This window comes from Suillus discolor (assembly GCF_016758755.1).
Source record: "Suillus discolor strain FC423 chromosome Unknown F5147scaffold_8, whole genome shotgun sequence".
Taxonomy (NCBI): domain Eukaryota; kingdom Fungi; phylum Basidiomycota; class Agaricomycetes; order Boletales; family Suillaceae; genus Suillus; species Suillus discolor.
The window spans coordinates 461,599-474,018 of NW_024541255.1; the positions used below are offsets into that span (position 1 = coordinate 461,599).

Genomic DNA, 12,420 nt, shown 5'->3' on the forward strand with positions numbered 1-12,420 from the left:
GGTGCACCTCGGGGCATGCTTGCTTTGGCCCTCCAATAATTGCCCGTCGCCACTTGAGCGCGACTTGGTATTTATGGCTGTTCCCTTCTCACGCGAAAATGTTTACTACAGTGCTAGCCTGAACGATTATCGATGTGGAGCTGTTGGATACCGTGCCTTCGGGCGGATCTTTCAAACAGAAACGCAGGCCCTAGACATCAGCTTATGCCATGAAAGTGATGATTTCTTTGGACACAACTGATCCTCCCCGGTCAACCAACGAGTCAGCCACTGAGTAGCCTAGCTAAGCATTTGAAGAGAACAATGCCTGAGTACCTTTTCAGATTTGACGTACGGACCACCATTACACTGCATGTCAGGTTGACAACCTGAACCACGAAACGTGATGGGAAGACACAGCAGCCGGTCAAGCGCATCAGGCTGACACAGCAATGACACAAACGGTGCGTGGAACGACCAGCAACTTACGGGGCTATTGTCTACTGTCGGCAAGGATAATGGAGAGGCAATCGTGAATAGATCTGACCCGGAAATAGCGTGCTTCATCACAGTGATTGTCGTCGTTGTACACCAACAGGAATAAACCAAACAATTTAGGACAAAAGATCAGCGCATGTATTGAAGCGAGGGGGCGGCATACGCGAGGATCACCGTCGTCGGACGAGTAATAAAAGACCTGCGCAAGTAGCGCCCGCAACAAAGCTCAACGTAGTAACCAAAACGCCAGCGGTCGTGAGGTTCAGTTTGGCTTCATACACCTGACGGGACGACCTGGCTCCTAGCTCACCAGGAGATGGGACTACGTTCTTCTCCCAGCCATCATCAAGAAGCCTCCTTATCATCTGATCGTCCAATAGAGCAAGCTCCTCCATTTCCCAAGAAGTGCAGACATCAATCATCCACCGCATCCGTCTCTTCCCAATTGCACCGCCCACTCCAGGGGCTCTCTCCTTCAACTTCACTCTCAGCTCACCCACCCTGGTAATTGCATCTCCGGCATGCTCTGGAAGGCTTTGCTCGACCTTCTTCCGTATGATATTAGCCAATTTAGGGCTATTCCCGTTTGTCGAGATCATAATTTGAAGAGGGCCGTCACGGATTTGAGAGCCAAAATAAAAGTCGCATGACTCCGGGATATCAGCCACGTTAACGGGAATCTTGAGCTCCCTGCATAGGCAACAAATGACACGAGACTGCGCCACATCATCAATTGCCGTTAATACAAGATCAACATCGGCCAAGTCTTCCACGCCCCCGAACAGGCGGTCATGGTATGTGATATTATAGGGTCCATCGAGGAAAGACTTGGTAAGAGTGTGCAGTCCGTTACTTGGACTGATAAGCGTCACGCGAGCATCGGCAGCTAGCACAGATTCGATACGCCCAGAAGCAACGTCACCACCGCCGACGATGAGCACATGTTTTCCTTTCAGTTGCCAGGCCAGCAACAGAGAACCACCGCCCAAGTGAGACATGATTGAATCCCAAATCAGTAAAAATGTTTGATGGACCTGCCGCATAAAATATGATGGCGATAAGGAGCCGGTCAGTTATACGGAAAAGAGCTTACGGAGAGACTTGGGTGAATTACTGAGAGCTCGTGAGAGCTGATGCGGTTGATGCGGTTGAAGTGAATGATTAATGAGCGTCTATGATTGTGAAGCTGCAGCGTGGTAGTACCTGCCAATTTCCAAACTGGTCACGGTGTACAAAGTTTGTTCCAATGGTGTTGTGTTTGTCATGGAGACTGAAATTTAATATTGTCGATAACAGAAGGACCATGCTACCACACTACCATACCACCGCCTGCCACTGCCCTCCCATAGCCTTCCATGAGTACCCCTTGACACTACTGTCGGCTTTTTTCCCCGCGTCTTCAACTGCCCTGAATTCCTGTATCTGCATCAAATTCTGATCGTCTCAGCAGCACCGCCATCTGTATACATATTGTAAGGGAAATCCTATGATCTCCAATCTCTGGTTCACAGAGTGCTCACTCCTTCCTTTCGTTCTTTTCTGCTGCGCAGACGCTCGACGTTGATCGTCGTTTGACTAGTTTTTGGTACCGAGCTCTAGCCAGGCGCTATCGTTCCTCTACTCTCCGGAAGAGTGTCATCTCCATCAATCCCATTCAGCTCACAAGCCAACCCATTCATTAGGACGTCTGTTTCTTGATCCTCTAACGCTCTTCTACACAACACTCCATCTAGTTCCATCATCCAGGCAAAAACAATCATGTTGTCGAAGAAATTGATTGGAGCATGGGCATTCTTTGTTATATGTCTCATGGCCGCTGGTATCCTCTCGTTGACCTTGTCCATCGTATGGCGTCAACCCAACCTTATGCTGAACTTGACGTTTAGTGGTGTGAACTTGACTGGTAAGTGCTCCATGTACCTGTGTGTATAACATCCCCCTGAAAATGACATCTGAAGCTGGCAGCGTGCTTGGTATAACTCTCCTTGCCACATTTGTTCTGTCACTGCTTGTTATTACACAACGCGGCACCCTGGGTTTGAAAATTCTCAACTGGATACTTCTTGGAAACAGCATCGTCATTCTGGTCATCGGCACATATATTTGGATCTTCACGCTGCATGAGCGGAATAACTATCATGCTGTATTTGGGCAACAGAGTAACGAGACCAAGATTCTGATCCAGGATATGGTGCGTCCCACTCGGACTGCAACTCGTGGTTATGTTGATTTCCTTATTTTTATATATAGCTCAAGTGCTGTGGTTACTTCGACGCTACCGATGAGGTTGCGTTTGGAGGCACTACCTGCCCCAATCAGGCCGCCGCAACTGCTTTGAACAATTTCTGTGTCACGCCCATCACCAAGTTTACAGATCTGACACTGAACAACATTTTCAGGTACCTTTCCCTTGTTATTTCCTCACAAACAGAACTCTCATACCCTCTGTAGCACTGTCGATGGTTTCATGGCAATCGTGATTGGTCTTTTCCTGGCAAATATGTGCGTTATCAAGAAGGTAAGGCATCGTTTTGTCTTAGCAACTGGCCCCACTGTTGATCCGTTTCCTTCTCAACCAGAGGCAGGAGTTCGAGCGCTTTGAAAAGATCGACTCGAAACGTGAGGGGCACAGTTTTTTTTAAAGCGCATTGCTACCGCTCTTCAAGTGTTATCGATTAATCTGGATTGCCCTATTTGTTCACGCAATCAAGGTTCCGTAGTCCGTGACTGCGGATGGTGTTTAAACCAATACTATTCGAGGACATTGTTACATTGGTTTCATATCGGTTTATTTTTCTGGTCTTGGATACAAGCCAGACCTACCTAAAGAAGGAAGAACAGTCCTTGTTTATGTCTTGGATGTGGACTTCCCCTTGAGCCTTTTGTTTGTACTCAGTGGATCAATTGTTGTAGTAACTATCGATAGTGATTGGGCATTCGATGTTTCGAACTTCGGAACAAAATTTATCCGTGTACTCGTGAACGGGTTGCTCATACTTACGTAGCCTGGCCACTCAGTGTTTGCTAATCAAGCTAAGCACCACGACATACTATACTAGTCATGCTCTCAGAACCGCACACAACTTGTTACCGTCAACCATGCCCAGGACTCGCAAAAAGAAGATTCCTGTAACGAACACTGACAAAGCGAGCTCGTCGAGCACTCCCACCTCAAGTCGCACTGTCATCCGACGGTTTCATGTCCTACTGAAAAAACAGAGACAGCTGAAAAATGTCTCTTCTGCCAATGCTGAAGTACTCGGGGAAATAGAACATGAGATCGATGAGCTGGGGGGATTAGCGGCCTATCAGCGTATGTCGAGTATTGGGCAGGGGAATGACCGCGGCGGCGGAAGTGAGAAAGTGCTCATACAGTGGCTGATTCATATGGGACTTCGGAAGAGGGAAACTCAAGGGAAGCTGAGGTACTTAAGAACCACCTATTCAATAAAAGCAATTGAACTGGCTCTAACATATCTACGACAAACAGGCTTCTGGAAGTTGGTGCTCTAAAGCCTGACAACTATCGAACATGCATGTCATGGATAGATACCACACCCATGGACCTTCGCAGCCGCCATCCCTCTATTGTAGAGCAGGATTTTCTGTTGATGGACGAAGATGAGAATCGAGGCAAGTGGGATACCATCAGCCTGAGCTTGGTCGTGAACTTTGTTCCGGACCCGAGAGATCGAGGTACACATGTGCAGTGTTCGTGGTACCCGCAACTTGACACTACCTTTCAGGGCGAATGTTATGCCTTGCACATTCTATGTTAGCCCCAGATGGCCTACTCTTTCTCGCGGTAAGCAGTTGACTTGGTTCCCAAGTCTTTAGTGCATCCATAAATGAGGGGCTAACCTCTCTTACTAGCTTCCGCTTCCGTGCGTGGAGAATTCGCGATACTTGACTTTCGATAAGCTTCAATCTCTCATGAACGTCATCGGATTTACTGAGGTCCAGCAAAAGTGGAAGAAGGGCGGGAAAATGGCGTACTGGTTGTACAGGAAAAGTGAGGGTGACTATAAGCCTCTCGACGAATATCGTAAGAAGAATGTCTGTAGGCAAGGTGATAGAAATAACTTTGCAATCCTATTGCCATGATCATAGCACTCTTTATTGATGACCGCGTCACAAAAAGTTTGAACTCATTGGACCACTTTCCGTGTCTCGCTGGTAAAGTATGCACAATTATCGTCCCAGGGCCGGCCCGACAAAATATTCTGCCAGTCAAATACTAGTATATTCTGAGGGATATATAAGAACAATGTTTACACTGTTACATTCCTCTCAAGCACCGCCTTCCCCTCCAACCAGCCTTGCTCCCAACTGTGCTTCCGAGCTGAGACAAATGACTTGAACCATGTATTTACTGTGTCCCACCTTTCCACCATGTCCTGAAGCTCTGCACTCCCATGTGCGCAATGATTTATGCGATTTGCATTAGGAATCAACGAAGACAGCACTACCGTGACGGTCATAGGATCAATGATAGGGGATGCACCAACGGAAAAGTTTTTGATATTCAAGTTGATAGCATCGGCCCGGAGCACATCTGTGAAATCATTTTTGAAAGTGGCACTGAAGAAAATTCCTAGAGAGAAGAGCTGATGGCAGTGTTTTAAAAGAGATACAACTCCATCAAAAGTTGCCTGCGGGGCGATGAGCCAGCGACCCTTGTCGCCCAGGTAGAGGTCTTGTAGGTTTGGACAAGACACCGCCAGCTCTTCGAGGAAGGCATCATCAATATCCGAGGTGCATAGATCTGCAAGGTTTAAGTAGTTGAGTCCCTTGAATGATACAAGCGGATGTAACATGATAGAGCTGAGAATAATTGATCTGTTGTGGGGTATCGTTTTGACGAGCCCAAGCTCTAGAAGTTCGCCGGGATTCCTGAAGCACGCTTTTAGGCGCGAGAAGAAAAGTTCGGGGAACATTCCATCATAGCGCTCGCAGAAAAGGTGCAGACGTTGAGTCGAGAAATGTATATTTTCGATGAAGGCACAAAAAGATGAGGGCGAAGGTATTGAGATCTCTACTGCAGCACGGGGGGAGCAAAACTCTAACACCGGGGATTTAAGATCTGAGATAGAAAAACGCAAGTCTTGAAGCGTTTGCAAAGAGCCAGCGTGCGTCAAAGCTTGTTCATCCAAAGGGCCAACCTGCAACACTTGAAGGCTATTCCAGCCCACAACTGCCTCGCTGATTGCTTGCATCGACGAATCCTCTGCATCAACGCATTTGAATTCTTTGAGCAAAGGACACGATAGTGCAAGCGATGCAATAGCGGCACACTTGTGGACACTCCATGAGATGGGCGAAAGGCTAAGGGCCATCAAATTGGGCCCACAAAAACGACGTAAGAAAGGGAAAAAATCTTCACGATTGGATAGCCAATTCAACTTGGTAAGATTCGGAAGGATGGGTCCTGGAACAGGAAAACAGCTCAGAAGTTGCATGGTACTGATATCCCATGTATCCGATTGAGACGAGATTGTCAGCGTACGGACACGTTTTCCATATTGTGCGAGAATGCGCCAATCCGCATCATACAATGGGCGATCCCAGATCTAAGGGCTGGTTCTGAGTAACAAGAGGGAAACACACGTCGGCTCGCTCACTAATTTGTTATTTACATCCCGCTTCCCACCAGAACAGATAACGAGTGCATCCAAAGAGTGGAGCTGAGCCCACAAGACATCTAGTGCAGGGTCTTTAAATGCTCGACAAGTTCGTGCTAAAGCGACAACCGTGGCGCGACCCTCGTGGTCCTCTTCTGTGCGAATAGGATCATAGATAAATTCGAATATAAGCTGCGCAACATCTGGGATCCAGCGGTGCATCTTTGTTCAAAAAAACTAGTAACGAGGATGAAAATGCGTTTAGTGATAAAATGAACGAGTTGCAAGAATCGGCGCTCAAGCACTCACTTAGCTGTGACAATATTGATCGCGTTACTGAGGCGTGACAAAGTCATTCCTCGACTCGAGTCCCCGAAGACTCGGAGCATCCCCGGGCCTGTACGGTAAAGCAACTGCCAGTGGAAGGACGGCGAAACTGTCATTAAATTTATTGTAGCTGACAAGCCTCCAGGCTCGGCAAGGGCTCTGATCATGACTAAGTATCTGATCCTCTGAGCTTCCGTTTTCATGTGTAGGAATCCCTGGTAAGTACTTGACTTTTGACAAACTCCTGCCAGGCTCCATGATGAACTTCAAGTGGAAAGTCTAATGGTTGTACGGGAAAGGTGGGAGCCAACATAGGCTCATTGGCGAATATATATTATCGCAAGCAGGATCCTTGTCAGCAGGGTCATAGAAATATTTTCCCAATGCCAGTGATCATAGTCATATGCTACGACCCATCACAATAAGGTCAACAAACGTGTTTGTTGAACTTTGTTCAGTGGTAAAGAATATTCGACATCCTTCCACGAGGGCCCTGTTAATCTGTAGCACTACTGAACTAGCTGAAGGATACGAAAAGAATGACCGAATCAAATTGTCAATACACATACTGTATCCTCTTAAACCTCCGCCTTCCCTTCCAACCAGCCTTGCTGTCGACTCTCCTTCCGGGCCGAGACAAATGTTTCAAACCACATATTTACTGTCGCCCAATCTACCCTCATCCCCTGAGGGTCCATAAGGAATATGTTGGAGATGGAATAATTTATGCGAGTGACACTTGGAAATAGAAAGGACAGCACTGCTGTGACCTTCACAGGATCACCGATGGGGGATGCCCCGACATGAAATTCTGTGATTTTTGGACTGATTGCGTCGACCGAAGCCACATATGTCGTGTTACTTTTGAAAGTGGCATTAAAGAAAATGCCAAGACAAAACAACTGGCGGCAGTGCCTCAAGAGAGATATGATTCCATCAAAGGTCACCAACGGAGCAATGAACCAGTGATGCTGGTCACCTAACCGGAGTCTCTGTAGGTGTGGACAAGACAGGGCTATCTCCCTGAGAAAGGTATCGTCAATATGCGCAGTGCACGAGTGCCCAAGATCCAAGTGATTGAGTCCCTTGAATGTTAGGAGTGGATGCAAAATGTGAGAGTTGAGCACGATTAATTCGTCACTATCATCCTCGGGTGATATCTTGTCCACGATCAGCGAGAGCCATGTGAGTTCTTCAGGATGCGCTAAGCATGCCTGTAAGTGCGAGAAGAAATGTTCAGGGAAGGAATAATCGTAGAGGGAGCAGTGAATTTCCAGGCGTTGAATTGAGAGATGGACGTTTTGCATGAATATTTGAAAGATAGAAGGCGTAGGGATTGAGATCACCATCAGGGCATGGGGGTTGCAAAGTTCCAATAGGGAGGATCTAGGATCTGATGCGGCGGAGAAATGCAACTCTTGAAGGGTTTGCAAAGAGGCTACGTGTGCCAAAGCCTGCTCGTCCACAGGACCAACCTGCAGCAGTCGAAGTTTGTTCCAGCCCAAAACTGCCTCGCTGATTGCGTGCATCGAAAAATGATCTGCGTCTGGGCATAAAAATCCCTCGAGCAAAGGACATGATGATGCAAGCGAAGCAACAGCAACACACTTGCTGACACCCCATTCGTCGGGTGAAAGCCTCAGGGTTTTAAGATTAGGCCCGCAGAAGCGATGTAAAAAGGGGAAGTATTCTTCATTGTTGGACAACCAATTCAATTTTGTGAGATTCGGAAGAAGGGGTCCTGGAAGGGGGAAACAATTCAGAAGCCCCATAGTGCTGATATGCCATGTCTCTGAATGAGGTGAGATTGTTAGCGTGCAGACGCGTCTTGTATGACGCGCCAGAACGCGCCAGTCCGCATCATACAATGGTTGATCCCAGGTCTAAGTTTAGGTTCTGAATGATGAGAGGGGATAATGATGATGACACACTCACTGATTGATTCCAGCGATCTCGAGTCCCACCAGAACAGAGGACGAGTGCATCTAAAGAGTGGAGCTGAGCCCATAGGACGTCCAGGGCGGGATCGTTAAACGCTCGACAAGTTCTTGCCAGACCGGCCACTGTAACGCGACCATCGATATCCTCTTCATTGCGGATAGGATCATAGATATATTCAAAGATAACCCGCACGATTTCTGGGATCCAATGGTGCATCTTTGTTCGGACAGACAGGTACCAAACAGGAATGAGTACTGAGTAGTGAGTGCTCAGGCAGTCACTAGTAACTACTCACCAGTATTCTAGATCACTTCAGGGTAGAAATATCTGTGGTGTCGGATCCGACTGCGATGGAATGAGTTATAAGTAAGTACTGTAGAGATAAGCACCTACTTAGGTTCAAGGGTTCGAAGGAGTGTGATGTGTGACATTTAATTTTCTTTCTGCGGGCATATCTCCTTGTATAGCGCAGATATGATGCTTGTACTCGCCTGGAGATGAGAGTTATGTCTGTATTTTTATCTCCATCCGGCTATATGTTGTTTCCTCTATATGTTTTTTCCCGTGTGTCACACTTTTAGATTCAAGCCAGACTCAGCCACCGAGTGACATGCTGCGTATCTCTACAGTAAGTGGTAAGTATATCCAATCATAAGTCACTTACTACTAATAGACGAGTCTGGCCCAACGAGTGACTCGACCAAGAGACACACGTGTACCTATATGCTCACCTTGCTCCGTAGCAATTTGAATCAGTAAAAATCGTGACTCGGGCTGTGACAAGTTGTGACAACATGATCACTTATGAATAAGCGCGGCGCCACCAGTTGTTTGCCACAAACCCACCGTCCACAACACTAACATACCACCCCTTCCTTTCACCTCCCACTCTGCAGGAAAGCCATAATGAGCAACATGGAATGGGACAGCAAGACCGTCATCGGATTTAAGGCTAAGGCCCCCAAAGTCACCCGCAATGCGTCGGACTTAAATGGTAAGTAATGGTACAGTCATTTGTACTTGAAACACCTGATGAATCACAAATTTACAGCCGTATGAGTTTTTACTTCCAGATCAACTGACTTTGACTGACAACCTCGAAAGGCGCGCAGAACAGGAGCTGTCGTTGCTACAGACAAGAAGGTCACCGCTGGTGGGAACAAAGCCCGTCCAGGTGCGTCATTACACAAGTCAGTCAGTATCACACGACTTACTAACTGTGTGGCCATCAGGGCCAGATCACCAACGCATAGCCAAGCTTGACCGCGAGAACGAAGTCGCTCCTCCACCGAAAGTAAACGCAAGCGTCGGCAAGGTCGGTACTGACTCATAGTCCGTCACGTGGACGCTTACACAGCATGCAGGCTATCCAAACTGCTCGCATGGACAAGCAGCTGACTCAGAAAGACCTGGCCCAGAAGACGAACGAGAAGCCTTCTGTAATACAGGACTACGAATCCGGGAAGGCTATCCCTAATCCTGCGGTCCTCGGCAAGTTCGAGAGGATTCTGGGTGTCAAGCTTCGTGGTGAGTACAGACGTCCCATTTCAAGCACCATCCGGAAATGATGCTCGTTTATAGGTGCAGATATTGGAAAGAAGCTGGAGGGGCCGAAGAAGTCGTGATTTGACCCCTCCGTCGTCGCATTATATCGATACATATCGGTGTGGATTGCTATTACATGTGTAGTTCTGTCTGTTATCACTAGATCTTTTCGCATTATTGTACTGAACATCGTTTACAACGTTTCTGAGCATAATGGAAATCGAACAAAATACAAGCAGCCATCAGACAACAAGCGAATGATATACATGAACTTCACTTCGATCCTACTATGAACCCTGTTCTGCGTCTGGCGCCCCCTGTAACTCTTGACCTGAGCGCAGACACAATGAACGGTGAACAAAAGAACTTACATAAGTAATATAATCTGCACTCTCGCAAGCCTTATACTCTTTGAGCAACTCCTCTGCAGTCGCTCTAATGGGCCGCCGGTCAATCAAATTCTTAGTTGTAGACTTCAAAAGTCACACACCTCGCATCATCAAATTCTTCTAGTCCATTCTCGAACATTTTCTCTTTCTTGTATTGCTCTAAAAATGCATTTCGTTTCCGGAGCCGGTCAAACTGGTCGAGCATCCGCTTGAATAGCTACAGAAAAAAAAATCAGTATTGAGTGAAGACGTAGGCAAATGTCTTTCTACCGAGGCAATACTCGTGTGGTTAGCAAGCATGAGTCCGCTGACGCGGTGATTTGTGGTGACATATGGCGAACGACGCGTCAAAGCTACTTGTATCGATGCTGGTCCCCAAGGTATAAAGTTCGCAAGCTGACGTTCTCGTATCCGCAGAAGTGATTGGTGAACCTATATGACAGAGTGAGTGAGCAGAACGTCAAATGAATAACCAATGATGAAAGTCGTACGTCCGTTGGGTCGACATCTCCTTGAATGATATTCAAGATTGAGATGTAGCAGGCCGTTTTGCTTGGTGTTGTGGACACCATGCGGTTTTTTGGCTGAAGCAAACGACGCATGACATCAAGAACTGTTGTTCTACGAATTGGTTTTGCCTGATAATACGGGAGATAAGTAAATCTGTGCACCAAAGATAAAGAGGAGTGGGAACCTTGTCGATTTGATCACTTGTGAAGGGTGTGTACGAGGTCATAAGGAAGTGACATCGAGGCGTTGGTATGAGTGAGGCTATTATGCCCACAAGGTCGTTGTTCATATATCCTGGATATCGAAGTGTCTGCGTGCTTGCAGCCATGACTGTAGAGACCTTTGGCAGTGATCAGGCTCAATCAAACGATATCACTCTGTTTGTGCACTCACGAGCTGATTAGTCTGGTCAAAAGTAGGTGTTTGAACATGCAGCCGATCTGCCGATATCCGCGCCAATGCGCCATTGTCCAGGACAACGACCGAGTCAGCGTGGTTCGTTAGACGCTTAAGGGTAAGGAGGGAATTGTAAGGTTGTACCACGACATCACCCTCGTTGGCGTTCGGAAAAACAGAGTATGTTTGGATGAGCTTTTTGGGAAACTTATCATTCAGACGTTCGAGAATGAAGGAACCGAATCCTGAACCCGTGCCGCCTGCTATTGAATGCATGAGCATGAAGCCCTGTAAGACAGCTCATGAGGACATACAAAGACCAAGGCGAAACAGAAGCTAATGCTCACCTCCAGAGAGTCGCTCCCTTCAGCTTCTCGATCGATCATCTCCATGACCTCTTCATACAGTCTCTCCCCAGAAGCATACCCATGCGCCCAGTTATTTCCAGCACCACCACCATCTTTCGACATAAAAATGTTCTCCGGGTTGTACAAATTCGCCCACGGTGAGGTGAGGATGTTGTTGATAACCTAGACAATGCATAGTTAGGAGATCAGTTGCAACGCGTCATAGGAGCACGTACGCGAGGCTCCAGGTCGACAAGGATCGCGCGTGGAATATAATGCTCGTCGTCCGCCTGGTAGAAGAAGACATCTTTGCGGTCTCCACCTTCGGTCGCCCACTCCTCGAGGATACCTTCTTTGTTGATTCCGTGTTCAGCACAGAGGCGTTGCCAGTACACAGCGCCCACTTTTTTCAATCGCTAGATCAGAATGCCTAAGGCTTGAATGGGCTTAGAGAGCTCACCTTGATTGCCACATTGACCGAGCTGGACTGTCACTATTTCGCGAGGCATGATGGACGCGGAACGCGTTCAAGATTGTATCAAATTCACGCGTCACGCGCCGTCAACTCATTCACACACTGCTTTAGAGTCATAACAGCAGAAGAGTTATTAACATTATATGAACCACTTCCCACTAACAACGAAAACATTTGCACGTAGAGGTTAATGATGCAGGTAACTATGTGATTGTGTCTACGGGCCTTGAGCCCAGTGAGTATGTGTATAATCAAACTTTGTCATGGAGATAAGCGTGTGGTGGCCTTGAGCCATGCGTGCCGATGAAATAGTTCCTCTGGGTGAATGTTGTTGTGCGCTACAGGACGAGCAGGGACGAGCTGCTGACTACTGAAGACCCAAAGAGACAGAT

At 47.4% G+C, this 12,420-nt stretch overlaps 7 protein-coding genes across 7 annotated transcripts; 3 read left to right on the plus strand and 4 right to left on the minus strand.

The window, feature by feature from the left end:
- Window positions 1-498: 498 nt before the first annotated feature.
- Window positions 499-1,690, minus strand: F5147DRAFT_676587 (siroheme synthase). Its single transcript, XM_041436046.1, has 2 exons — window positions 1,571-1,690; window positions 499-1,511 (listed from the first exon to the last, which is right to left on the minus strand). Exon 2 carries the CDS (start codon window positions 1,473-1,475, stop codon window positions 648-650), a length of 828 nt encoding a protein of 275 aa, XP_041296921.1. The 5' UTR covers window positions 1,476-1,511; window positions 1,571-1,690; the 3' UTR covers window positions 499-647.
- An 80-nt stretch (window positions 1,691-1,770) lies between these two features.
- On the plus strand, window positions 1,771-3,499 carry F5147DRAFT_676591 (uncharacterized protein). The gene is made up of 6 exons (XM_041436047.1): window positions 1,771-1,949; window positions 2,028-2,380; window positions 2,436-2,668; window positions 2,728-2,876; window positions 2,929-2,995; window positions 3,057-3,499. The coding sequence occupies exons 2-6, from the start codon at window positions 2,236-2,238 to the stop codon at window positions 3,117-3,119; spliced, it is 657 nt and encodes a 218-aa protein (XP_041296922.1). The 5' UTR covers window positions 1,771-1,949; window positions 2,028-2,235; the 3' UTR covers window positions 3,120-3,499.
- F5147DRAFT_676592 (nucleolus protein) lies at window positions 3,500-4,616 on the plus strand. Its single transcript, XM_041436048.1, has 4 exons — window positions 3,500-3,902; window positions 3,968-4,173; window positions 4,224-4,282; window positions 4,351-4,616. Exons 1-4 carry the CDS (start codon window positions 3,577-3,579, stop codon window positions 4,579-4,581), a joined length of 822 nt encoding a protein of 273 aa, XP_041296923.1. The 5' UTR covers window positions 3,500-3,576; the 3' UTR covers window positions 4,582-4,616.
- Window positions 4,617-4,698: 82 nt separating this feature from the next.
- On the minus strand, window positions 4,699-6,412 carry F5147DRAFT_676597 (uncharacterized protein). Its single transcript, XM_041436049.1, has 2 exons — window positions 6,099-6,412; window positions 4,699-6,047 (listed from the first exon to the last, which is right to left on the minus strand). The coding sequence occupies exons 1-2, from the start codon at window positions 6,318-6,320 to the stop codon at window positions 4,749-4,751; spliced, it is 1,521 nt and encodes a 506-aa protein (XP_041296924.1). The 5' UTR covers window positions 6,321-6,412; the 3' UTR covers window positions 4,699-4,748.
- Window positions 6,413-6,843: 431 nt separating this feature from the next.
- F5147DRAFT_412861 (uncharacterized protein) lies at window positions 6,844-8,915 on the minus strand. The gene is made up of 4 exons (XM_041429683.1): window positions 8,760-8,915; window positions 8,662-8,711; window positions 8,361-8,582; window positions 6,844-8,308 (listed from the first exon to the last, which is right to left on the minus strand). Exons 3-4 carry the CDS (start codon window positions 8,580-8,582, stop codon window positions 7,004-7,006), a joined length of 1,527 nt encoding a protein of 508 aa, XP_041296925.1. The 5' UTR covers window positions 8,662-8,711; window positions 8,760-8,915; the 3' UTR covers window positions 6,844-7,003.
- A 241-nt stretch (window positions 8,916-9,156) lies between these two features.
- On the plus strand, window positions 9,157-10,153 carry F5147DRAFT_676601 (multi protein bridging factor 1-domain-containing protein). The gene is made up of 6 exons (XM_041436050.1): window positions 9,157-9,360; window positions 9,395-9,396; window positions 9,471-9,540; window positions 9,599-9,681; window positions 9,731-9,893; window positions 9,948-10,153. Exons 1-6 carry the CDS (start codon window positions 9,273-9,275, stop codon window positions 9,989-9,991), a joined length of 450 nt encoding a protein of 149 aa, XP_041296926.1. The 5' UTR covers window positions 9,157-9,272; the 3' UTR covers window positions 9,992-10,153.
- Window positions 10,154-12,103, minus strand: F5147DRAFT_676602 (gamma tubulin). The gene is made up of 10 exons (XM_041436051.1): window positions 12,014-12,103; window positions 11,790-11,956; window positions 11,554-11,736; window positions 11,204-11,494; window positions 10,995-11,150; window positions 10,792-10,938; window positions 10,571-10,732; window positions 10,402-10,517; window positions 10,283-10,346; window positions 10,154-10,228 (listed from the first exon to the last, which is right to left on the minus strand). The coding sequence occupies exons 1-10, from the start codon at window positions 12,060-12,062 to the stop codon at window positions 10,199-10,201; spliced, it is 1,365 nt and encodes a 454-aa protein (XP_041296927.1). The 5' UTR covers window positions 12,063-12,103; the 3' UTR covers window positions 10,154-10,198.
- Between the last annotated feature and the right edge of the window lie 317 nt (window positions 12,104-12,420).